The 27,971-nt window shown below is 42.0% G+C and overlaps 2 protein-coding genes across 10 annotated transcripts in view; both read right to left on the bottom strand.

The window, feature by feature from the left end:
* Positions 1–23,307, bottom strand: part of clcn3 (chloride channel 3) — a 39,845-nt gene extending 16,538 nt beyond the window's left edge. The window contains exons 1-2 of one of the 8 annotated variants that reach the window (XM_082525859.1): positions 22,547–23,307; positions 11,845–12,026 (exon numbers count right to left, since the gene is read on the bottom strand). In XM_082525859.1, the coding sequence (XP_082381985.1) occupies positions 11,845–12,007 (163 nt within the window). In that variant the 5' untranslated portion in view covers positions 12,008–12,026; positions 22,547–23,307. The other 7 variants (XM_082525862.1, XM_082525860.1, XM_082525863.1 and 4 more) reach the window with 7 other exon arrangements.
* A 734-nt stretch (positions 23,308–24,041) lies between these two features.
* On the bottom strand, positions 24,042–26,975 carry nit1 (nitrilase 1). Of its 2 annotated transcripts, none has more exons than XM_082512102.1 (6): positions 26,743–26,975; positions 26,196–26,429; positions 25,891–25,994; positions 25,652–25,788; positions 25,027–25,152; positions 24,042–24,941 (listed from the first exon to the last, which is right to left on the bottom strand). In XM_082512102.1, the coding sequence occupies exons 1-6, from the start codon at positions 26,829–26,831 to the stop codon at positions 24,675–24,677; spliced, it is 957 nt and encodes a 318-aa protein (XP_082368228.1). In that variant the 5' UTR covers positions 26,832–26,975; the 3' UTR covers positions 24,042–24,674. The 2 variants fall into 2 exon arrangements, with proteins under 2 accessions (XP_082368228.1, XP_082368229.1); XM_082512103.1 differs by having other exon boundaries at positions 26,196–26,463.
* Positions 26,976–27,971: the final 996 nt, after the last annotated feature.

The following is a 27,971-nucleotide window of genomic DNA, read 5'->3' on the forward strand; positions in this document are numbered from 1 at the left end:
CCCGAGCCTCCTCCTTCAGATGACACAAGTATTCATCTGAAAACAAAGACTGAACTGTGCGCAACAATCAGATTAAATGACACAACAACAAGGCCAGCAAATCCAACAAGTATAGCTCATTTCTCCTGTTTGGGGACAGTCAACAATATGAGATTAATGAACAAATACGAACATGGGTGTAATTACTGCGTGTGTTAAAACCAACACCACCAAAGCAGACAGTAAGATGGCTCACAAGTCCTACCTGACCCAGCTGATAATGACGGGGACAAAAGATCCAATGTTTGTATTTTACTGTCTTTAACAGATGAGCAGCTAAACCAGGACATCTTCATAAACAAGGCTTTCAGATATTTTACTGGGACATCTAAGCAAAAAGGCTTTTTCAGATCTTCATGCTGAGCTCGTTTAATACTTTGGTGCTCTCCGAGCTTCAAGATGAACACGCGGAAATACAAGATAGTCATCTTCAGAAAGTTACTCACAGGAAGTAACAAGGCTGCATGTGAGTGCAATGACACTTTCTAATATTTAGACAACTTTAAATAAACAAACCTCACAAGTTCTGAATAGGAAACTAGAGCAGGGTCAGCACACTGTGATGAACTACTAGTAGAGCTACACTCTACTACTAGTAGCTCAGCTTTTGCACAGTCTTCTTTTTTTACTCAAGTCCAATAAAGAACAGAATGAGCTCCCTAGAATGCAGATTTTGGTCCTCACAAAGATAGCTAGACAGGAACACACACACACACACACACACACGAGCCAATTCCAAGAAGCCATACTTGTCAGTATTAATTAGATGCACAGTCACCCTGACTGAAATAAAAGCGCTGCAAACATGGAAGGATAAAAAAAATCCCTGCAGTTCCTCTTCTGGCCACTTGAGGCAATTTCCAAAAACGAGCCAATCATGCCATGACAGCACTGTTTTTGCACACAGTCCCTGAGACAAAGAGTAAAACTAAACTAAATAACTGTGTCAGAAGTTTACAACACAAATTATAATTGTTTTATTTAAGTATTTAGTAAGATATGCAAATATAATATCAGATAAATTTACCTTCAATAAAAAGAAACAGCCTACAGTAGAAACAGCATTTCATTATATGGTACCCACACACAGAGAGAAGCATAAATACAGTATAAGTGCCAAACCAGTCAAAACATACAACGGGGTAACTCTCATGACCTTCAGTACAGCAAACACATCAATTCCAGGCACCACAACAAAACTCCTCTTTACATTTTTAATATCTTGAGAAACTAAGAATGAACGGGGCTTATCACACAAAGGTTTGTTCATCACTGTGACCTTAAGTGGTTGGGATCATTAAAACAGATCATGAAACACATCCTCATGTTGTCCTCTGCATTCCTACACAGCCACATCATTAACTACTACTGCAGTGGGGTAACGTCAAAATCTTTCTGAGACATTAGTCCAGAGTAAAGCCCGATTCCCACAGACCTGAACGGGGCCGTAACAGAGATTCTGAAAGAGCTGCTTATTAGCTCATGTCGCTCCCTTTGAGGTTTGACAGGATGTAGGAGGAGAAGAAGCAGGGATGAAATGCTCCTGATTAGACGCTGCCTATCCTGTCCAGTGAACAGTAAGGAGTAGTGACTGTGTAAGACACTACTGCAGCTGCTGTGGAGTCAGCAGCAATAAGGAGAAGCATTACAGAGATTGTATCCGTCTCCATTTTGATTTCAGAGTGACGGTTACAGATGGATTGGCTGAGTGATGGGGCGATGACTCAGTGCACAACACAAGCCTCATATGTTTGCTTTGGACAGGTCAATAAACTAGGTGCACCTGTAAGGGCTCAACAAATAACAAAGGTAGAAATAAACCTTCTGTTTATGTATCGAGTTTCCTTTGACTAATCAAGGTTACATCTGCATAGTAACTACAAAAGAGTGACAAAAATCCTTCTATAATTTCAGTGGTTTTAGTTTATTGAGAACAAATTTCAATTACTTACTTTGTTGCGACACCACAAGTTGGACATCCTGTTGCTATAACAACCTCTGCTGACAGAGCTCTGTGCTGTTTAGCTGACATTAAATATATCAAGACAAATTTAAAACTCAGATTCGTAAAGGATCAAGCTCTGGAAAAAGGCCTTTAGAGTTTGCAGTTTTTATTTAATGAAATGAAATGATGTCAGTTTAAGTATAATCCTAAGTTTATCTTCACCTGCCTCTTGCATCCTCAGTTGTATGTGTGGCAGAGAGGAAAACACACAGTGCATCACCAATGGACTGGCCAGAGACCGGACTGATCAGACAGCCAGCTTCATATATGTTTGATTATGAGGCAGTCAGTTTCAGGCAAACAGTCGTCACGCAGCCACATGCTAACAAGTGGTTAGCATGGAAGCTCCTCACTGTGATTGAAGATGCCATTTTGCCAGGGTAAATCAGAGGGAGACCACCTCAAAAATGAAACGATACCCTACTTAGACACTTGTATCACCCTCACGCAGCTGACGCATGGACTTTTCAAAGAAGCTTACAAAGAAAAAGGCGCTAAAGCTAAAGCTATCCAGGGCTCACAGGCGGCCAGCAGCCTCGGTATGAGCAACGTATCAAAATCGTTACAAGGATGACTGAAAAGGATTTTTAAAAAGTTGATGGCTTGTAAATACTGAACTGAAGCCTGACTCACTGTAAAAAAAACAACAACAGAATTTTGTCACAAAAAATAATTTTCTCAGAATCCTTTAGCCCTGATGTTACCCCTTAATTGAAAAAGTTATTATCCAAAATTATTATCCTGGCATCTCTGTAGATGATTCACAGCCTGACTCATGAGAGGAGTAGAAAAAAAACAGCCTGATTGAATAGGAAATAAAAAGACTCCAACACACAGCTGACAACTGGTTAATAAATGCTAACCACGAACACGACCACAAACAGTTTGGTTAGAGCAATGTCCAATGTTAGAACAGGTTCATCATACCACAGCCTAATGTGACCCAATTTATTTGTGTGTTGAACTCTTTTTCATGACAACGTGAAGAGCAGCACATATTACACAGAATCTAATCATTTCACTTCTCATTTTCATAAGCGAGAATCGAGTACACAGCACATCTAAATAGTCAAATCAGAAGTAAAGGGACTTCTATGTCACTTCCTGGACTCTAGTATCTTACCGTGAGAGTCATCTAGCAAAGTGCTCATGAATGTGGTTAAAAATGTTTCCTCACATCCTTAAATTGTGCCTAACTGCATTTCAATGTAGTCATCTAAGTCACAACCCTAACCCTCCATGCAGAAGTGGCAGCCACAGAAGCCCATAGTTGGCTCCATTTATCTTGGAGCTCATGGTTTTGCAGGTTACTACAGCACATGGACATAACCAACACCATAAATGCTGACTACACTGGCCTCCATGTTTACGTCAGTGCACCATGTGTTGCTATTGCTCTTTTGCAGATGTGCCAGCCCATCCTTGAACCTGACAAAGGCCAGATTTATAGAAAAACAAAAGAGAAAAGTGAATGCTTTACGAAAGAGACGAACTGCCTTTAATATTTTCTGCTGTCGACTGGTTTGTTGACCACAGCAGTATCTGCCTATGAATACGACGGAGGATGAAGACACGACTGCTGCTCTACACTGCAGAACCAACGTGGCTCGATTAAGAAGGGAAACATTTCAAAACAACAGATTTCACTGATGGAATAAACCAGACGAGCCCCTCCTGATGATGCTGCGCTTTCAGGCACTCATTAGTCCCACTGCAGGTGTGGATGGTGACGCCACGGAAACCAGAGGGGATTGTATGTGCGCACATTTCCAGCATCGTGCTTGGATGGTTCAGCAGACATGCAGACAATACACATGCATATTAAAAAAGAAAAGAAAAAGAAGGCTTCAGCTATGTTCCCCTGTGCATTGGCACCGCGACGCTGCGGTTCTGCATTGGAGGAAGAACGCCACGTCAGTGTGCACGGAGTCTTGCTGACAGTGGAGAACACACTTCTCTAAATGAACAGACAGCCTTCCTGTACAACCATCACCAATGAAATGAGAAGTGACTAGAGGTTTCATGCTTCACTCCAACAACCACAGCTGTATTAATCTTCATTAGATCTACTCTACTACTGTTGAGTAATTCAAAGAAGGGTTTAGAGGCAGCTGGGTCATCAGGGTTAGACTTCTCAGCCATCATGTGATCATAAATGATCCCATTAGAGCCCGAGGACAGACAGCAGCGTGCTGTCCACACTGCTGGAGTCTCTGGAGTACCATGAACCAGGCGGACAGAAAAATGGATCAAAGTCCAAAAGGTTGTGCTGCTCACCAAGCTGAGACAAGGCCACAGTGTTTCAGGTCAACGACCACAAGACGATCGACTTACTATAAGTTTGTTTTGCAGTGCCTGTACTCTGCGCACTGCACCGGGTCCACTTTCACCTTTAATTCAAACTTTTCAGCAGTACAGCTAGTGTGCTTTTGACCGTAAAATTGCTAGAAATTCCAGAGTAACAACATTAAACTGATGAAAACAGAAGACATTTGCCGACTGAAGCGTGAATGCTGGGAGTAGGGGTTGCCTACTAAGCTTAAGTGTTTTGTCCCTGCTCGCTCACCATAAAAAATCTAACAAGGCCAAAAGGAACCAACTCCTGACTCCCTGAACGCCACAGAGGAAAGATAAAGATTAGAGCGGAGAACATGTCATAAAAAAAAAAAAATGATAGCCTGGCTGATTGATGCGAGTTGACATCCTGTATCTTGCCAACAGGTGTCCTCACACTCACTGCAGGAAAGACTGTGAGAGGTGCAAAGACGCACAGCAGCGCAGATGTACAAACATCCAGCTTACATGTGCACAACCAGCAGTTTCTGCAGAACGTCTGTGCACAAATTAAAATGGATGCCCGTGATGTTCTCAGGCCCGAGCTCGAGTCTTCACACCAAATCCACCCTGTGTTTATCTCATTATCTTTGGCTGACGTGCACACACTGCTGGTTAATCATCAGCAGGAGAGGCCAGAGCAGGAATGTGCCGGCTAGGTAGCTTGTTGACTGTGGAAATGGCAGCTTGTGGTCCATAAAGCAGAGGAGGCAGTCGTTTGCTCCACCTGCCATATGGATACATGCACTCAAGTGTACAAGCAGAAGGAGGTCGACCTATGTTATCGCAGCAGCGTTATAAAAGGAGGGAATCAAGAGGGAGGGGGGGACGTGTCGTTACCTCTTCTAGGGATCTCCTGCAGGGGGATGGTGTCACCTCCCCCGTCGTAAGGCAAATAGGGATCGGCCGCCGCGTCCTCCTCCTCCATGTTGACAGTCTAGATGAGGCTAAACTAAACCGTGCTCAGTTTCATTACGCTATGCTCGCTGCGTGTGCCATTCGCTGCTCCCGCTGCCATGTTTACCAGAGGAGGACAAATGGGGCTGTGTGAGAGAGAGAGCGCGCGTGTCTGTTTGAGCGGAAAAACGTGCCTGTGTGTGTTAGAGAGCGCGCACAGTCCTCCCTCCCTTCCTTCCTTTTCCTCCTCGCTCGCTCCTCACTGCAGCAGCTGACTGCTAGAGTTGATGATGTCATCATACACAGGGAAAGACGATCACAGGCCGGTCGGCCCTACCCGCTTTAGTTGCTAAGGGAGATCAGTGAGCCGTGCCTCTTACGGAAGAAACCATAGTGTCGGGTCACAGGGGTGTGCGTGTGTTTTACAAGCGGTGGAGTTGGTGAGCTCCAAAACGGAAAATTCCACTCTAAGCACTGCAGTAAGGAGGATAAAAGAAAGTTTTTACAGAGCCGTATGGAGTGAAACACATACACCATGCTTTAAAAAAGACAAAATAGCTAACTAGCAACAAATTTGACCAGAGATTTACGATTAATTAATTTTTCTGAGCCAAAATGTCCAACAGTGAATGTTTCTTGCTTTTCTTTGTATCATATGGTAGTTAATTAAATCAATTAATGATAAAAAAAAAAAATAAAGTCGGACTAATATTAATTTTTTTAATAGTTTATGGCAGAGATGGGCAGTAACGCGTTACTTGTAAAAAAAAACAAAACAAATTGTGGCCACAAAATACTACTTCGTGCCCTCGAAATAGTGTAACGTGCGCACGAAACGTGGCAACGAATTACGCATTTGTGGCAACGAAATAGATGACGTGCGCACATCACAGTTGCGTACAACTATAGGCATAAGAGTAGGCTAAACCCATACACCATGGACAGAGACGGTATGATTGAGTTTTATTTTAGGCTGGGAATGAGCTACAAATGCATTTTGAAAAGCCTGCAATGCAAGGAACCATTATTACGGAGAGACATTTAAACAGGATATTGAGAGCCACGTTGCTTTACAGACGTAATTGCTACCTAAATAATAGATTTTATTGTCAACCAACTGCATGGGCCTGGGAAGGATCGCGGTTATCGGTCAAGTGTTTCGTGCCCACAAATTAGCATTTCGTGGGCACGTTATACCTGTTTCGTGCCCTCGAAGTAGTATTTTGTGGCCACAATTTATTTATTTTTTGGACCATGTCATCAGAGGGGCTCCTAGGAAGGTGCAGAAAATAGGTTTAAATGTTAAACAAATTTCTTCCAGTCAGAGAATGTTGCATATAATCAATTTTTTGCTTGATGCATAAAGTTAAAAGGTTAAAACAAATAAAACAAGTTTTAAAAAGAGACTTTTCCATTTGATTACATTTTGTATGATGGATTATGTAGAAAAAGTAGAATTGGGCTGAAAGATCTATCGCTTTATCACCTATTCAGGTTGTAAATCGTGTTTTTAAAAAGTAACTAAGTAATTAATTACTTTTGAAAATAAGTAATCAGTAAAGTAACGGGATTACTTTTTCCCGTTCCTGTTTAAGACTGATGTGCGTTATTTCAGGAAAATCAAATCCCCATTAGATCTGCCTAGTCTCTGCAGGGAGGACTAAAACGGCCAAAAAAACCCACATAATGACCATATATGTAACAGTATAGAGGTCAAGGGATGACATGCAAATGGCCAGGTGGGGAATTGAACCCTCAGCAGCGAGGACAAAAACTTCAGTGCAAAGCTCCTTCAAATCCCAAAGGCAAACAAGCACTGTGACACATTAAACAGTGGACGTAAACAAAGACAGAAAAGTAAATGCTAGCAACATTTTTGAAGGCTAGTGAAATTGAGATAGTTAGCGTATATCTGCTGCCTTGTGACCAGCAGTAGAGCTATGGTTACACCAATGTAAAACACATTAGCACAGGAAGGATGTAGGATGTGGGTTAGACTGTTCTCAGTAAACATTCATGTTTAGCCAAGAGTTGAGCTCACCCACAGCACAAGGTTAGTCATTAATATGTTGCTGTTTAGTTTGAGTCACTAACATCCACGTTGAAATCTTACTCCACAACAGACTGATTCATTTCTGAAGTGCATCAATATTTGCTGTCCGTGACACTGTGAAGTTGTAAAACCTCACTTGAAGACGCACTACACATGAAGAATGCCAATAAAAGCCAATAAAAAGCACTTTGAAAAGACTAGAGCCTCAGCCAGCACAGTACACTACTTACATCCTAAAATGATAAAGAAAACTTTCCACACCAGTTTTTATCTGAAATCTCTGTCAGTCCATGGATGGAAAGAAAGAAAGCAGAATGTAGTAGTTGGGCACTGATGTGTTGTCTTGCCTTTAGCATCCAAGAAGAAAATGAAACATTTATGAGGGTTGCAAAAGAAACTGAATCCCGAATAAAAACCAAAAACAAAGTGTCAACCACGTCAGAACAGCAGACACAGACCAAAACAAACAAAAACAAAAATCACCCGAGATATTATCTGGACATCCCAGAACTTAGGCACTATGACTCAACATTACTGGTTAAACATCTCCAAAATAACTGAAAACAATGTCACGGGTAAAATCCAAAAAGAATCAGTCCCTATGTTTCAAAGATGTTTTGTAAACTCGGTGTAATCACGTGTTATTATATGAAACAAAAACCAGACTCAGTTCCCTCTTTTTTGGTTTCAGGCTTAACATGTGTTATTCTAGGATTTCACAAATTGAAATCCTTTTACCTTCACGCCCCCTTACCTTTTGTCACGCCGCGTTATCGCTGCTCAGCAGTGGCACAGGTGATATCAGCCATAGTTTGTCACCTCACTCCTTTAAAAAAAGCCCTCGTCAGCACTTCAAAGCAGCAAAACCACAACAGGTCTCTCAGGTTTCCATAAAATGTGTTCCAGTAAAAGTCCAGTGCAACAAGTCTCACTCCAACACTCCATGGGACTACTGAGTGATCCGGCTCCTTGGTCACACTGCAGTCTAAGCTCAGAGGAGGGCTTTACGGGGCTTTCTATGAACCCACCCCTCACGTAAAAATAGCACAGAGAAGCAGACACGGGCAGCACACCAACTTCAAGGAAAGGCATTCATCCAGAGATTTCCTTCGCTCGCACCAAGACTGGTTCATGGGAATGCTGTTCCACGTCTATCACACACAAAGCATGAATGACGAGTCAGGTAGGTGGAGCTCAGGCCTGTAGTAATGTGCTGCATTACAATATGGTCCAAAATATCAATGTGGAAAGGAAGCCAGTCATTAGCTGTTAATTACTGTTAGTTATTAAAGATTTCTTAAAGAAAGAAAAGGGTTTCTCTGTCTGACTGTGTCATTAGTGTATAATTAGTGTTTTCTCTCACAGTTTTCTGTTTGTAGCAGCAGTGAGAACACAAAAGGTGACAGCTTAAAGTTAATTTATGCTTTCACCTTTTCACCACGTTCAGAGTACATCAACAGAACCTGAAGACACGGAACTTTAAGCCAAACCCTCTTATATAAACACTCAGTACCTGAAACACACCCTCTGCTACTCTCTGCACATAAAGAGACGAGACAAAGACGACAACTCTCAGAGCCATCCTCAATATTTCCACACAGGATGAATTTCAGTGACTTCAATGATCCAGCTCCATGGTTGGTGTATACCCTGGATTGGTATACACCAAGCAATACCAAACAATTACTATAAAATGTACTATAAGACATTTAAGGAACTATAATACTATCAGGCCATATCTCCTAAATATTACTTTTACTACCTGCGTCAAAAATATTGGGTGGGCTATTTTACGAACACTAATATACTAATATCTATAAAACATGTTCAGAATTTTATACTAATAAGCTAACATGTCAAAATGCTAAATCAGAGCAAAAACTAACATCAGTGCTGTAATTGTGTATCCGATGTCACTGTGTTCGTAGTTTTCTAACAATATATACACAGTGTTGCTGTTCCAGCGCCATCACTGCAACTGTCCAATCACAACATTGTGATGTCACAGCTTTGCGGCTCAGTGAGAAACACTAAGGTGTAGCTCATGTTGAAGTGGAAGGGGTGTGCTCCATATAAAGATGGTTTCTTTTGAAGTGGAAATTTACGGCTGGAACATGCCCTCAAGTCAGATCTCCAACTTGGAACGTCAAAGCAACCTCACCGACCCCAGCTTAACAGTCCAAGATGGTGGCAGTGCACATAAACAACAGTTAAACTCTAAACGGTGTGGTCAGTATAGCCACTGTTATGTATTTGTGACTTTGGCTAAATAAGCCACACACAGAACTGACCAGGGTCTACCCGGGAACGTGCTGCAGTGTTTTTGAGTTACAAAGAAAAAAGGATCGAGCTGTGTTCTAGAGGTCGCTTTCAGAGCTTGACTTTGCTAAGGAGCAAAACCAACCCCCTAAATTTGCCAACATTACTTTAAGATAAAACAAAGACTATTTCATAATACATTTTTAAAAAATGCTGTAAGAAAAGCAGTTATCAATCACTATTTCGTTTTAGGCAGAAAATGCCTTTGCTGCTCCTGTTAAGATCCTGCCAGGATACTTTTTTTTAATCCAGCCAAACTTGATTTACTTATTTCTAATGATCATTACAACAAAGCTAGCCAGACTGATCTTGTTCCGTACAATCTCCCTCTTGTCTGGTCGCCCATGCAGTTAAAAGTCACGTGGTCACCCTCAGTTTCACTGTGTAATAATGAAAATGCTCAGTCAAGACTCAACATTTTACTTTACTAAAGGGAAACTCCCCTGTGAAACCTTTCAACCTTTACTTAGGCTGACTCTTAGGGTATGTGTGTATGCTTGGCTACAGGTATTAGTGTTTACTTTGCAGATTTAAAGTCAGGAGAAGGAGCAGGAAAAGTGGCAGAGATGCACGGCTGCACTATTCAGTATGCAAGAAGAGCTGCAATCACCGGGACCACAGAAAAGAAAGATGACAGTCAGGATTGTGCTTTCAGCACAGGCTTACCAAAAAAAAGAAAACAATTATTGTCGTGTACTGTATCTTCATTTTAAGCCATCTGCAATTCAAGAAATGTATCAAATAGAAACAGTTGATCCTAATTATCCTTTTATCAAAGAGGGAAAATAACCTCTGTGCTAAACAAACACTCAAAACAGGGTTGAAACTGAATGTGGTGCCTTTATCGCCTGCATAAACACACTAGCTTGCCAAAATCAGTCTTCGTTCTGCATTCAAAGACAGACACCGCTTCAGCGCAGAGATATCCTGACTAAACACGAGCGGCTCATATTTGGAGAGCCGAGCTCGGCCGACACCTCTGACACGATCCTCAGCACGACGCGCGCTCTCTGTTTGATCAGCTGCGAGTAAGAAATTAAACGAATCAGCATATTTACTGAGACGAGGAAGAGAAAACAGGAAGCTGCGGATTGGGTGCTGATGGGGATAAGCGAGTCGGAGCACCACTGAGACGCTGACTGACTGAGAAGCGGGTGACCGCGCTGAAAAATGATAGGCATGAAGGGAATTATGAAACACGGCAGCTTGGCACAGAGATCACATTCAGCGCTGTCTGTGATTGAAGTAATTAAGTAACTGTAACATTTGCTCCAACATGGCAAAACACAGCCAATCAACTCGCTCTGCCACATGACAGTACTACTACCACCACCTCTGCTTAACAGCTACCTGACAGGAACGTCTGCATGTGCCAAGGGATGAAAGGAGGAGGAGAACGCACAAAAGCAGAAATGACAACATGCAATGAGGCACACTTTAGGAAACAGGAAGCAAGAACATTAAAGAGGTGATAAGGTCAAACTGATCGAGGGAAACAGCACGGCAAGATAAACAGGATGCTAGAAGAGGACAAACTATAAAACCACGCAACAGAGCAACAATTATAAATAAGGTGGTATGCAGAGACAGCAACAAATGAACAAAGGAAGAAAAAAAACTACATGGAGCTGCTGAAACTGCCTTACATATGATTACAAAACAGCTAATTAACTCAGTTTTAATTGGACGATATTGATAATCAGTTAAGTACCATGTCTGTTTTACATGTTTGTTACTTCTGTTACATTTAATTGATGAAAACTATCATATTTGGTAATACAGCTCCAGAAATTTTCATGGGTGAAAACAGGAAGAAGTTAATGGTTCTTAAAGAAAATCTAGAAAGTGAATACGAGATAAGATAAGTTAAAGTTCTTTGTCTTCAATGGTGAAAATGGAAGCAGGACAATGATGCTGGGTGGATGGTTTAAGAGAAAGTTTTTCCAGGGTTTGACATAGAGAACAGTTGATGATGATGAAGATGAGGGTGGCGGTGGCACAAGACAGAAGCACACACAAGCGTCAGCAGTGCGATGACTCACAACCAGAGACCAACAGAGAGCCGTAAGATGGCAACGATGGGGAAGCTCACTGAGAGTTCAAGGAAAGGAGGGTCGGGGGATTCGTGAAGGGAAGCTCAAGATGTCCAGATTCTGACCAATCAAAGCGCTGGAAAAGAATTTCCCGTACTCCCTACCTGGGGAGGCAGCGTCCCCATCCAGCAGGTTGTCGTCCTCGGTGGTGTGGAAGTCCATGATGACGCCGGCTCCATCCAGCAGCTCCTCGTCGCTGCTGGCGCTGGCGATGCTGTTGTAGCTGTTCCTGCAGTAACCTCTGTGGTACAGCTGCTCCGACTCCATTTAGCAACGCGCCGGGACCCTGGGTGATAAGGAGGGGAGTGGTGGAGTTATACATATTGTGCTTGATTAGAGTCTACATGGTGAAGTGAGTCTATGATGGGCACAGGTGAGCAGGGTGGTATGTTAGCAGGTAAATAGCAACGATGGACGGGCAAAACAAACACATCAGAATCAAATACAGCAACGCTTTGATGGTTGATACATTCACCGAATGGTCTGTAGACCTGTGTGACTGGGGCTCGCAACTGGTCGAAGAATACCCATCATTACTTCATGACCAGTGGATGCCAAATGGTTGCAGACTGGTCTCTCGTCCAGTGTGAATGGAGACTTATTCACATGATCCTACGCTGTCACACATCCACACACGTCATGGGTCTGCAAGTACACTTTATCCCACCCCAAACAGAAAATTTTACCCTCTCTCTTTTTCATGCATCACACATGCTTTGTATCTCCATCTGTACTAACTGAATAATATAAAAAAGAGATAACAAGATCCAATATATAAAATACACAGCATAATAAAGATATTACACCATTTAATCTGTTGGCGTTTTGCAGAGCGTAGCTTTGATATGATAAACCATCTGCAGCCATTAATTTCTTTCTGCAGACGAGAGGGATGAGACATCCATTCAGCTGAAAGATGAATGCAGGCTGACAGCGGGTAATGAGAAGAGAAAAACGCACGATGATGAAGATGATGATCAGACCCAAAGTGAACTCTTCATGGCAATGACGTGGCACAGCAACAAATCAGACCTGAGGCGCAGTGAGCAGAAGAAACCTCCCGCCTCTAACTGAAGAGATCAGTCCATCAATAAATCCCAGTGTTGGGGTTATTTTTCAGACTTAAATGGGTCATTTAACCACAAACCCCCCCCCCCAAAACCTAACAACCCTATATTATTACTTATTCTTAAAGCTCGTCTAAAGTCTTTTTTCCCTTTTTGTGTAAAAGCTTTATTTTGTTTTGTATGCCCAATGTTTCAATGGTGTTTGGCATATGAATAAGAGACATTTCTTTATTTTTGTTTCTTAGCCTACTTGTTTTCTTCAGACAACACTAAAAATTTTAAATCTTAAGTATTTGATACACCAAGATGGCGCCGAGTATGGCAGCCTCGTCACGAGCTCCCCCAAGCAACAGCTACACTCTTATTTTGCACATATATTTATTACTCTCAGATTTAGCCAGTCTTATATTTTTCTTGTTTTATGTTATTGTATTTTTGCACAACTCTGTTGCTTGTGAAGCTCGCACACAAGAATTTCACTCGCATGTACTGTACCAGTGTACCTGCACATGTGACGTGACAATAAAAGTGATTTGGTGATTTATTTGGCAAAGATGATGCACCAAACCGAAGGCCCTTCCACTCGCAGCGCAGCCAAGGGAAGGTTATTTATAGACTGAGGGATTAAAATGACACATGGGTATCCTCTCCACAATGAGAGCACGATTATGATAATATTCCTGCTGGGGGAAAAATTACAGAGCCTGTTCAATGCCACTGCATGCCACCTGCTCTTACATCTCGCCCCCTTGTGGAAAAGTTGGAAATTACAACTCAATACGTAACCACAAACGTGACTCAGGACCAAACCAAAAGTGATCCTCAGCAGGCCCCACACACGATGACAGTGCAGCGGGTCCTGAAGATTAAAGGTGACCTTCGGCTATTAATAGAAATATGTACCCCGAAACGTGATGAGCCACGCTGTAATGGGGAAAGATGGAATATCAGCAGCCTGGTGCTGAATAATGGAGGGTCTTTATTAATCAAGGATGCACAGGTGGCTCTATATTTATCCAACACACTTGTGAAAGGAGATTTGGGCTTAAAACAGACATTAGCTCTCTATATTTATATTCCACAGGAGCTAAACTTCCTACAGAAAAGTAGCGTAGAGCTGAAACCTGACCACTGCTGATTTCTGTGTGTGTGTGTGTTTTTTCCTGCTTGGATAACACTGACTGAATTATGGCCAGAAGTAAAACATGCTTAGTCAGCCCTGTAGTTCCTACGTTGCTTCACGCTAAAGTCGTTCATTTCCAGACGGGTGTTTCTCCACACAGTGCTTTTCTTCATATTACTTCCTGAAACCAGTTAAATTTAGACTTCAAGGTGCACAAAACTCTGTTTTAAGATAAAAACAGCGGGGAAGGCACTGCTATTGTTCATCTATCTTCTCCTTGTCAGATTATATCTGACATAAAGTTTGAGGGTTTTCCCCCGCTCTGTTGCTTTTTCAGGATTATAAGGAAGTATTTTTTTCTTCATTAAGTATTGGGATACTGGAACTCACTGTGGAACTCTAGACTGACTTTTAAAATAACCATATGTCCATCAGTGATACAGATTCTGTCATTGGATCCAGATTGAATATAATAGTATAAAAGTAGACAGGGAAAAGGGAATAGCGGGAGATCCAGCTTTCCAGTGCAGGCCAGAGTCACACTGGGCCTGTCACAATTAAGTGGCATCGTCCTTAAATTCGCCCCAAAAATTAAGCCCATCTTAACCTCTGCACACTGCACTGCTGAAAGTCTGTGTGTGAGTCACAGCTGGTGGTCACAGCATGTTTTGAGGCTGTGTTAACAATGAAGTGAATTGTGTGGTTCACAGAAAGACACACACAACGGCTTTTTGAAAGAATAAATATAGATCAAATACAATCCTCTGCAAACATGAGTAACCTGGTTTTGTGACATCTCTCTCCTGTCTTGCTAGCCTTCATTCAACAGCCCCATATGAGGTACTTCTCCACACCCTGCAGCGGTGGTTGCATTGAATTTTTTTGTCACATTTGGCAACTGCTTCGATGTAACTGAGGCTAAGTCCACACTAGCCCGGATAGATCTGAAAACCGTGTTTTCATCTGAAAACGCTCTGCGCCCACACTAGCGTTTTCAGTGGTTTTCACAGAGTTGTGCGTCCACATTGAAACGGCCCAAAACGCTTACGTTTCAGTCCTGCGCATGCGCACAAGCGAGTGAGAATTAAAGAATTTGAAGAAAAGCTATCTGGAGCATGTACAAACTGATATTCATCTGTCAAAATTGAGAGCAATCAAAACAACTGCTGTATGCCCTCCGCTATCTTTGTTTAATTGGTCAAATGACTGCATCACATGACTAAAATGCGTCATCATTTTAGAAAGGCTGCGTTTTCGAGTGTCCACACTACGACGGGGCAGCTCCGTTTTGAAATGAATGCGTTTTCGAGAGCGTTTTCAAAACGCTGCGTTTCTCAGTGTGGACGGGGGCCAAAACGGAGAGAAAACAAGAGAAACGTGTGGACGTAGCCTGTGATGATCAACTGGTCACCCAGAGGTGGAACATGCGACACATGGCAACCTGTTTCCAACGATCGTGGTCCGCCTCGGATTGACTTCAATCATTCTCAGACAGATTGGTGCAGGGTGAGGTTTCTGGTTTCAGGGTTTCTCCCTATGGCATTTGGCAGTTGAATCACTATCTGGCAGCACCTACCTCACGATTTGTGGAGGCATCTATGTGAATTTCTTTAATGTCATTTTCTCCATATGTACAGCAGACGGCAACAGATCTGCAATTTTCAATTATTACTCATCACAATTAATAATTGTGCACTAATACACAATTTATCATCATCTATCCCGCACAGTTTGCAAATAAAAATGCTAAGTCATTAAATATCCCGTTCTTACCCACCCGCAGGAATCACACAAACATGTTTCCCATAACTGGACCCCTCCCTTCAGACGCTGTTCTGTAGTGAAAATCTCTCACCTCCAACAAGCAAACGCTGACACTTGTTATGACAGCACACGACAGCCTTCTGCAAAGGCCAACGGTGCAGCTACAGAGCAGTAATCCTCACTGGAACCAACTCCACAATGTGAGGAAAAAAGAAAAGACAAACTTTCCCCGAGCCAACAATCACACTCATTCACTGTGAGACGGGATTTCCCTTTGAGCTTTATCAAATCAGTACGGTCAGGAAATTCAATTCAGCCTATTTGCAGAAACAACCCTGAGGCAGAGATTGTTTTCTCTTCGCTGTTTGACCTCCAGTTACATAAAAACTGCCAAGATCTTGGATCCATACTCTGCCAATTCTGGCATTTAAATAAAGCGCACATTTAAGCACAGCAGGGGTGCTGACTCACGAAGCATCGCAAGCTAAGACAATAAAATGCACGTATGAGATGAACCACACTGCTGCGTCTCTTAATGATGGACAGCTTCACTTCTAACCATCGTATTTTCTTTTACTCAGCTCTGCTAGTGCCATGTGATAGCTATAATTATGACAGTCTGCAGTGTACTTGTTCAAGTTTCCCCTCTTTCTCTGCAACAGAAATCAAAACAATAATTACACCAGGGAGACCGGAGGGTGTTGATTATTTAGGAGCTGCAACCGAGCAACTCAGATTGCAGCTCGCTGTTTGAGGGTAAGCTGATAAGTGTGGCATAATCAGCAGCGCAGCAACAAAATGCTGCAGGGTCTGCTGATGTTATACAACTAGTTGAGCAGCGAGGGACCTTATCTTTCTTCAGCCGGTCACTATGGAGGTGTTGCCCAGGCGACTGTTGCTGAGATGTGACTCAGCTTTTTACCCTCCCTCTAACGGTCGGGCTCGTACCTCCTTCACAGAGAGGACTTGACATGCGTATCCATCATAGGCAGCGGGCGGTCGATATATGGATCGTGAACATCCGATGTAGAGCAGCCCAGCACAGCACGGGGCTTTCACTCATCATAATTAACAGCACTTCAGCAACAAGCAGCCAACTGCTCTGACTGTGTCACTGACACTGATGGCTGAAGGTGTGAAGTCATGCAGGGAAGTCAATTTGAGAAAATAACACACGCATATACAGCCAAACATGCACATATAATAAATGTAAGCAGTTATTAGTTTACTGAAACAGACGAGTATCATTTAATCAACTTATATCATCATTTTTCTGCCACTTCAGCACCAAAGTTACACCCAATAGAAATGATCGTTTCCAAAATGCTTTATAATTATTTAACGAGCAGTCAAAGTAAAATGTAATAAGGGTAATACTTATAATAACACTACTACTATCAGTGATAATATATTTGATCAGATAGGCCGTAGTCAAACAGGGCTATAGACTATCTGGCAACCACCAGCTACAAGTGGAAAAAGCCCCCCCAAAAAGCAAAGTGTATTCTCTCCCCAGTTGGCTAGTGTTGCTAAAAGTTGATAGCAGTGTCTGTGAAGACTACTAAAGGCCCAGGCACATTTGTTGGTCAGTGGCAGGTGGCCTGGGTTGCCTGCAGTCTGCAGTGAGGACTCAGACTTGTCTGCAAACGCTCAATAGTTGCTCTACAAGCGGTTGAGAACCTGAGAAAGATGCAACACAAACTGCAAAATATTTACCTTCAGAGTAAAAGTTGCACCTATGGAAACATGTTGTTTGCTGCAGGAAGGCACATCTTTACTTTGATGGTGAACGTGTCAGCTGGGGAATACTCATTTTTCCCTAGAGACCGGTGGTTGCCAGATAGTCACCAACCCGTCTCTAGGTCTGTGTGACTGGGTTTAGCTTAAAGGCACAACGGTTCAAACTACATGTACCTAGTTTATAACATTAAATCTGTACTTGGAAAACTATACGAAGTGGACAATGTGTTTGGCAGATGATTATAAAAGTATGATTAATAATAATAAAGTTATTTATATCTTATAGTGAGCTATAGACATAATCTACATATCTATTTAAAATCTACATTTTCAAACAGACCAGTGAAGACTGAAGCACAGCATTGAGAGTATTTGCAGTGTGACTCAGCAGACAAGGATAAACTAACAATAACCTAAAAATGTAAAAGTTAGACGTTATAAAACAAACAATTGTTAAAAAATAAAAAACAGTAACGAAAAAGAAGATAGTTGTGAAGTTCAGGCTCTTCTGCCTGCCTGGCTAACAGCAAACACTCAGTTGTGTTTTGTATTAAAGAGGCGGTGCAGAACAGTCAGGAGGTGACTGCAGAGCCAATACTGGGACAATGAAAGGCTTTAACAGTAGAGTTAAACATACTTCTAAAACAAACTGGGAGCCGGTGCAGAGTCCTTAAAACTGGTCTACTATGTTCACTTGTCTTTGCTCTTGCAGGAATTCTTGCTGCTCCATTTTGAACAAATTGAAATCTATTAAGTGGTGTTCTGACTGATAACTGTTAAAAGGCCACAGCAGTAATCTAATTGAGAGGAAATAAAAGCATGAATAATAGCTAGACTGCCTCTAAAACTCAGTATTGATCGGGTCCCAGTTTCTCAAACGGTGGGAGCAAAATATGCATTTCTCCAAAGCGAGTTTTGTATCACAAAGAACAAATATGTGATTCAATAACAACAGATTGATATAGGTGCTGATAGCACAAGGACCACAGAGGAATTCAAAGTTGTATTTATTTATTTAACCTTTATTTATACAAGTTGTCGTATTGAGATCCAATGTGTCATTTGCAAGAGCGACCTGTTCCAGACAAACAAATTAAAATGACCAATAAATAGCTAAATTTGTCAAATGTACACAGTCAAAATAAGTCCTGTATGCACATACACATTATTGTGAAGTGGTGCTACATAAATAAACCTGAATGGAACTGAACTGCATGTTGTTTACTACACAGCACGTCAGCAGTGGCGTATTGGTAGCTAGCAGGAGAGTTAATGTAGTGTGGAGGACACTACCAGTAAAAGGTCGGCAGCTTGAGGGACTGCACTCCAACTACAGACAGCTTTTATTTATAAGTTCACTGAAGTATCAGTAAATCTTTACCTAAAAAAACTAAATTAATTGTCATCAATTGTGTATAAACCGCAGGCCTCACTTTGAAAGCGATTGTATTTTGGTTGCTGAATACACACACACACACACACACACACACACACGGAAGTAACTTGACAGAAAAGTATATACTCAGCAGTCAAAAGCACTAATACTAATTCTATTACTGTCAATAACAATGAAAACAAGTCTCACTAAAGACACAGGCTGTATTTTTCTTGTAAGGAAGAAGACAAACTGAGACTTAGCAGGATTCGTAAATGTTCAACCAGTCTCAGGCAGTGTGTGTAATCTGACCTACAACATAGCAAGGAGCAAAGCTTACAGACCAGGTCATAAGTGGATAGGAGGGAGAGAAACAGTTGAACGAGCTGCTGTGAGTGCTGATTAACCCAGCAGAGAGCAAATCAGATAAAGAGCATTGCAGCGCCTTTGGTCTGACCTGTCTGTGTCTGCCAGGGTGGAAAAAGTGAAAGCGCCACAGATGCTGATTGTGCTGTGACGGGACTACCGGCTAATCAGAAATTACACACACACACACACACACACACACACACACACACACACACACACACACACACACACACACACACACACACACACACCGGGTTTTTAAGCACAGATGGATATACAAGAGTAAGGGAACATCACCATGAGGTTATGCATAATATTAAGAATTTTTTCAATGTCAAGGTCACTTTGTCAACAAGTTAATGTCAGAGCTACGTGAATAGAATAAAAGTGAATATTAATATGAATGTTGATCATGATCAGGCTCATCACTAATCACACAGAATATCTGTGTGTCTGCAGCATCCCACATTTCACATCATGTGTTTGACATGATTTTTACAGGAGAAATGTTTAGTTGACTTAAAAGAAATCTAAAAGTATTATTACTGATTAGTACATATTGTAATTCCAGCTTTGTAAAAGTGGGGATTCACTGTTTTTGTCTTTATATTTATTTTGAATTCAGTCTTTTGAAGTGTTGAAAGTTGCTTAAAAACAGTTTAAAAAAATGATTATTAGGTCATTTGTGATGATCATTCGTTACAGTTCAGGAAGTTAAACACAACCAAAAACTGCATGATTTATCAACCATGCAATCGGTGGATTTCATAACTAGATGTTCCTGATGAGGAACATTTTTAGTATTTGAAAAATTCAATATTAGATCCACTTAAAAATATTTTTCTACCAAACTTTTTTTTACTCATACACCATCAAGCTGGGACCTTTCTGTGTGGAGTTTGTGTCTGCGTGGGTTCTCTCCCTGGGTACTCCGGCTTTCTCCTACAGTCCAAAGACACGCAGTTAGTGGGGTTAGGTTAACTGGTGCATCTAAATTGCCCATAGGTGTGAATGTGAGCAGTGATCATTATCAACTAAAACTGTCGACCTGCCCAGGGTGTACCCCGCCTTTTGCCCTATGGTAGCTGGGACAGGCTCCAGCCTTTCTCCAGTGTGAAATGGTTGTACAGGATACATCTACTGTACATGCATGTTTAATCCATCCATCCTCTTCCACATAGCCTTATCAGAGTCGCCTATCCCAGCTCTCCTATAAGGCAGGGTACACCCAGGACAGGTTGCCAGTCTGTCACAGGGCTAACACATAGAGACAGACAACCATTCACATTCACACCTATGGGCAATTTAGAATCACCAATTAACCTAACCCCACTAACTGCATGTCTTTGGACTGTGGGAGGAAGACGGATTGCCTGGAGAGAACCCACGCAGACACAGAGAGAACATGCAAACTCCACACAGAAAGACACTGACCCAATGGTGGAATTGAACTCGGGACCTTCTTGCTGTGAGGCAACAGTGCTAAACGCCGGGCTGCCACCATACATCTTTAATTTCTTTCAAAAACATGAAAGAACAAGAAACTTATGCATCCAATTCTTGTTTTTGAATAATTTTAAATTTATTTAGAATTTTCTCTAATACACACAGTCAAAAGTATATATACACTCACTTAACTATTAATAAGTAGTGTTTTTCAACATTTTTATCTTGACTTGGCCAAGGTTTAATAACTTGTTGTTAGTGATCATGATCAACTAAAACTGGTCGTTTCTCTTCGTCAGCATTAAAGGGAGTTGTGGTAGCACCATGCTCAGGAGCTGTTTTGCTGCCAGTGGTACTGATACATTACACAAAGTGGAGGAATAATAATAAAGGAGAACTTCCTCCAAATTCTTCAACTTTACCTCAAATCAGCAGCAAGACAGATAAAACTTGGACACATTTGGGTGTCCAAACTGACGATGATCCCAAACACACTTCAGATGTGGTTTTGGATCGATCAGGCTAACATTAAGCTTCTGGAATGGCCTCCCCAAAGTCCTGACCTCAACCCTATTGAAAATTTGTGGACTGCGCCTAACAGCAGAGACCATGCTAGCAAACCAACCAATTTAAATGGACTCCACACCTTCTGCCAAGAAGAGTAGCCAATATTCAGAAGCTTGTTGATGACTACAAAAAGCATCGAGATGTGACTTGCTTAGGGACATTTAGCCAAATACTAGTGGGAATGTATGTATATATGTATTTCAGCTTTTACATATATATGTAATTTTGAATGGATTAGAGAAAATCAAGAGTAAATTCAAACTTGTGCACCAAGATCTGTTTTTAAACTCATTGCTGTATAATCATTCCAGCCTGGAAAAAGAACAGTTTAAAATCACCATAACATTTCTGCACATGATGAGTGTATTGTAATTCTGACCTGTATGGTTGTGATAAATAACAGCGACCACAATTAGGACTTCATGCATATGACAGCATAATAGGTCAACTTCAAATGATCAATGATACCAAAAAACAAAAATCAGTTTCCCTTCACAGAAAGCCTGAAAACGTTCACTTTTCGAAAGCTACTACTTTCAGTGATTTGGGGACATTATGCCTGAAAAAAAAATACTCATCAGTTTCCAAAGTAATTTCCACTTTGTAGAAAACACCTCAGAGTAAAATTAATAACATCATGCTGAATTATCTGGTGCACGAAAAGAAAACAACACCACTGTAAAGATGCAGCGCTTGACCTGCAGACCAACTTTTTTAAAGTCCCTGACAGTTAGTTAGTAAGCGAGTTATAGCTTAAAAATGCTCCTATACATGAGATTAAGTAAGGAAAAGCCAGCTTTCAGCTCCAGAGCTGCACAGGTACAGACGCACTGATGCTTCCTCGGCTCCAATGAAGAAAAACAACCCTGTCAGAGCCAGCATGGCAGAAACAGAATCGCACCGACAGTCCTTTCTCGCACCCACACGAGCTCGGCAGTTAGCCGCGCGTGCACTACTATTACATCTGCATTACAGGGTAAACAGGTCCAGAAAAAAACCCAACAACAACAAGACAACAGCCCCAGCTAGACTCACCCTGAGCTGCAACCCGAGGGCCTGACTCCAGCAAACTGTTTGCAAAACACAGTGAAACGTGCAGCCAGGCTAACAGTAAATTTCCACTGAAGGGGCATCGACGCGGAGCCAGGCTAGTATCTACAGCTAGCTAGCAAACCCGCTAGCACCTGTTCGACAGCGCCGAGGATGAGAAATGAAGCCAAGTTCACTGAATCTGACAGCTACAGGAGGACGGGTGGATGCACGGAGAGCTTCGGAGGATGAAACACACATCTCTGTTCTCCAGCACACAGCTGGCTAACCTTCACCTCAGCACCCGCAAATGACAGCAAACGTACCTTCCTGATGCCTCAAATCCAGCTCGGACGCAGCAGTTCATCCTTTTCCTGAGCTGAAGCCGGGGTTTAGTTTCCTACGCCGAGGAGCTTGACATTCTCCTCATCCTGGTGGTGTTTTCCTTTTTTCAGTCCCATTCCTGTGTCAGTGACGTTCACTTCCTGTTCCCATCATATTCCAGCAGCAGCAGCGGCGGACATCGGCGGACAGCGGCTCCCACCCACCGTCTCTGTGATAGCACAACAGCCTGGAAGCAGCCAGCTGATCAATTATTCATCCCACACTGCAACCGAACAGACAGAGACGACCGAAGGCGCTGCTGCACAGACGTGTGTTGTTCGACTAATCACAAAATTCAACCATTTCAATCAGTTTTTAGTTATGCAATGCAATGGATAAGCTTGTGCACTGTGAAATGTCCAAATTCGAGGAGTGTGCAGAAACATGGTTGTCCAAACTACTTCTACCAGAAACAGTCATCATTTCTGGCCAGTGGACCAGTGGAAAGAAGTGAAGTTTCAATGACCTTGACCTTTGACCATAAAAATCTAACCAGCTCATTTTTCAGTCTGAGTGAACTTTGTCCCAGATGTGAAGGAATTCCCCTGAGGCCTTCAAGAGAGCAAATCATGACACTGGGATGGACGGACACACTATAATCGGACATAGTTAATGGAAAAAGTGGCAATTAAATCCACAAATAAAGCCCTAAATTAAGCTTGTTGACTAAAATTAAAATAAAACACAACTTTACTTTAAAGTTGTGTTTTGTCTCTTACCCACTTGACTCCAGGTAAGCGACAGATCGGGATTGTTGTCTCTGTCCTCTTTTGTGTCAGTCTGTCTGGTTAAAGCCGCACTCACACTGGCCTAGGAGAATGGTTGGCAAACACCGATCACACCGATCCCTGGAGAAAAATATGTATTCCCTAACAGCAGCCATGTATATGATGAAAATAGGAATTTCAAGCTTTTAGAGGTTGCTGGAAGTTGCAACGATTTTCAGCTGTCAGCTGTTCTTCAATAAAATACTGGGCTTCAATTAAGAAAAAAACAAACAACTTACATTCATGGTTTGGTCATGTTTTCAAAACCAAACATTTCTGAGAATAAAGGTGTTTTGTTTTGGTTTTTTTACACCTCTTGAATGTGTTCATCCAGGTTCATTTAGTTAATATTTGATTTTATTTGATTGTGTGTGTTTCTGGTTGCATGTGGCTTTTTATTGTGTGGTCACTTTGTCCTACAAAAATAAATAAGGCAAGAATATTACCCAAATATGAAGCAAAGATTTGTGGATACACCCATGGACCTGAAAACATGCTGTGTTTTTTGTTTTTTCCAATTTAAAAAAACTACACCAACAAGCATTAAACCTTAGTGCATGACTGCTCGTATTAATATTCATATTTAGAGCTGTTATACATGTTTAACTGTATGCATAAGTTTCTTGCTGGAGCTGGGATTTTGACCCATCAGACAGAAACAAGTCATCACTGCAGAAAAGCAAAGACTCATTTTTTTATTAGTGAACACAAGAAAACAAACAGTGTCGTGTTTTTAGATAATTCACATTTTAATAAATTAACTGTGAAAGACAATTCAGTTTTAACCCCGCTGTTTCTCATCACATCTTTCACAATATCTTCTCTTACTGAAAGATTTTGCTTTCCTCCCTTCCTGTGCTCTTATTGGCCAACAGCACCACCTATTGATGAGAAGGAGTAATGTCACTTACAGACTCGTGGGATGATTTTAGAATTATTTTCTTTATCGGAAGAGCTAAAAGGCTGAGTGAGCTTTAATAACTGGAAATAAGATGACCTACTACACTGATGACTCAGAGTTTAAATCAATACATCTCAGATTTCTCCATCATGAGCAGAGAAAACTAATTTGAACTTCCTCAATTTCTGTCAACTACTGATGTAAAAACACTGACGGTTTCTTTCCACACAGGAAAGAAAAATTTCCACCACCTCGGTTTGTTGATTCTGAGCTCACAATGATGTCTTTTTTGATCTCCTGTTAATGCTTGAAGTCTGAAGTGAAAAAAGGACACCTTATTCTGCCGCCTGTTACAGACATCCTGATTTGTGGATCCATCATCAAACACCTCCCACATTCCTCTCAGGTTTGAGGCAGGCTGCGGTAGAAGGCATCGTCTCTGCGGTGCTGCTGGACCGGCATGTTCCTCCTTGTGCTTCTAACTTTCCCCAGGTCCACCTCCACAAGCACCAAACCTGGCTTCTCCTCCCCACAGTCACCCAGCACCTCGCCCCAGGGGTCCACGGCCAGGGCGTGTCCGTATGACGAGCGCTTCTCGTGGTGGCGTCCAACTTGTGCCGCTGCCAGGACAAAGCACTGGGTCTCAATTGCCCGGGCACGTAGTAACACCTGAGTGTGAATGCATTTAAAGGGACATTTTTATGTTGGTTTATATCTCACAGCAATCCAGCTGTCCTACAATGAGCCAGCTCACCTCCCAGTGAGCAGCTCCTGTGGCTACAGTAAAGGCTGACGGGTATGTCAGGATCTCAGCCCCGTGTCTCTGCAGGGCGGCCGACAACTCAGGAAATCTTAGATCGTAGCAGATGCCCAAGCCCACCTGGATTAAGCACAGGGTCAGTAGAAACACAACATGCACGTGCCCACCTTAATGTTACTGCACTTAATCAGTGCTTTGGTGTTTCAAACACTGCAAATCATCATCTTTGAAGTAGTCCAAACAAGACCTTGTAGGATAAATAACCCTGAATTACTTTTGGTGGATATTTAACGTCAAATGTAAAGAGAAACTTCAAGTTTCTGTGAAACCAGCATGAAAACTAGTAAATATTCTTATTTCATTTACCTTTTTTCTCAGTTGTCATCTTTCCCTCATTTCCTCTCTGAGTTTCTTTTATCTTAACTGACCTCACCTGGCACACATGTAAGGACTGTAAAATAAAACCAGCTGCAGAATCACTGCTTTCTTTTGCATTCTGACTGGATTCCCATGATTATAGCACCCTTAGCTTACATTTGAACCCCTAAATAACTAAATGTTTAATTTAATAAGAGGAATTAAAATTAATTTGCATGTTTAAAATCTCTTAAAGTGACACCTTTCCGATTGGAGTCTGGACCGGGGCCACGAGGGAGGGTCCAGGAATGGTGAAAGCGCTTTCTTTGAGGGACACGCCTTTTTCTGGCAGCTCCACATCGAACAAGTGGGACTTCCTGTAGACTGAAACGATGTCACCTGTGGAGGAAACGACAGCGTGTCAGCGTGAATGAACTAGACTTATTTTAAAGGGCTTTAAACAGAGACAGGGAGGGAGGGAGGGCAGACAGCGGAAAGCACCTCTGTCGTTAATTATGACGTGACTGTTGTAGATCCGTCGGTCAGCCTCCCAGTCGTGTCCCCTCTCATGAAATCCTCCAAGAGACAACCACAACTCCAACTTCCTGAAAGAAACAGCGATTTAAATACTTATCCACACGTTTCCAGCTGACTCCAGTTCATGCACACTATGAAACCAAGAGCACATTTTGCCTTAACAAGCTGATTTTACTAACATCGCGCTTCAGCAGTTAGTGAGAACTTAATCTCTCCAGTTTGTTTCATTGTTGGCGCTGGATAAAACAGACTGAAGGCTGTGTGTTTACCTGGCCAGCTGAGTGTATCTGGAGATCGTGCCTCCTGCCAGGTTCTCTGACAGCGCCAGCGTCTCCTCTCTGCTGGATCCAATGTAGTCAAAGCCCTCAGGCAGGAAGACCATGCTGGCCCCTCGCTGCTTGGCTTCCTCCACCAGCTGTTTGCAGGCAGAGAAGTTGGCCTCTTTGTCAGGGGTGGCTGTCACCTGACAGACAGCGGCCAGCGGGCGAAGTGAGCCGGACATGCTGCGCAGAGAAGAGGTTGTTTTTCAGCTGCAGGCTGAAGAAAACGTTCAGGTCAACCACCACCACAGCTGATCATTAACTACTGCTCTTACTACTCTGTTATACAGTTACTGACTGCAGCTCACTGTGGCTTTTAAGGACAGGTAGACATCTGTAAAACGAAACCTACAAATAAATCAGTATTTGAACCAACTCTTCAAGTTTTTATGCTCTTATTTGCTGACATAACCCAAAATTTGCAAATCCATGACACTTTGTTACAAAGGCTAGCTCACAGCTGTAAGAATAATCAAGAACAACAGCAACAACATACCTGTTTTGCAGCCTGGTGTTGTGCCTCAAAGCTGGGAACGAGACCAGAAACTTTGCAGATGATCCCAAAACGCACCTGAGCGTCAACATCGGCCCCAGACACTGTCACCTTCCCTGATTAGGCGATTTTAGTATTATCATATAAACATTTACTTCTGTGTTCTGCTCTGTCCTCTTCAACAGGAAGAGTTAAGGTTCATTCTTCTTCTCCTGTGAGCTCAGACATAAAGCACACCAGCTCCACCTAGTGGAGAGTCATCGTATTGGCCTGTGACTAACAAAGAAGCACCCTGAGAGCGCAAATCTCTACCACGGCAGCTCACTATCTGAGCAGCATGTACTTTTAAGGTAAATCAAGTAATTTGATATATAAACATTTTGTTTTCTTTTTGCTCTATAGAGGTGTTTTAGGAAATTGCCAAGTGCTTGCAGTAAAAACAACAAATTTTCAGGTCAACTTGAAAGAAAGGCAGATGTGGTCAAATTTGATATATTTGATGGAAAATCAAAAATGAGTCTTTCAACTGCTGCAGTTTCCACAGTTTTCACTCTACAGTCATCGTTTTACCATCAAAACTTAGGAGTGTTTTTCTTCTTTTAAACAGTGCATTTCTCAAAGCTAAGGGATGTAAATGTTTAGAAATGTGTGGATCCAAGTAGAGGATGAATCTTCTAACTGAAGCATAGAACATAAAAAAACTAGATAGTGTTTTCAGTGAGGACTTTGTCTCAACAGCAGGGAAGACCCTACTTTTTAAACTGCTCATGTGACCACTTTATTGACATCAGGAACATAAAACACACACCGTTGTGTAGGACAAGTCCTCAGCACCCTCGCGGTTATGGTCTTGATTTTGAAACTTTTGTTCAACAAATGTACGGAGGCAGATTTCACAGGGATTTGTCACAGTATTTGCTGCAGTCACACTGAAAACTGTTGGCAGTTGTTTTCAGATGGTGAATTTAAATATATGGGAATTGTGATGGCCAAACCCGTGGCCACACTCTAAAGTCGGTGTCTTATGTATTTTCATTCTTCATTTGAACATAGTAATACATTTTAGTTTCCAATAACTTTATTGATTGGTTTGGATACATTTGTTCTATTTGTAAGCGTGCACATTTAGTTTACTTATGTATTCATACTACTTCATTTCTTTGCTTTCTGACTAACCTTTGTCTTTTTATTTCTTACCTGCCATCATCCCTGGGAGTTGCTGGACAAAAGAT

The sequence above is a fragment of the Aulonocara stuartgranti genome (genome assembly GCF_965226115.1).
Source record: "Aulonocara stuartgranti genome assembly, chromosome: 3".
Taxonomy (NCBI): domain Eukaryota; kingdom Metazoa; phylum Chordata; class Actinopteri; order Cichliformes; family Cichlidae; genus Aulonocara; species Aulonocara stuartgranti.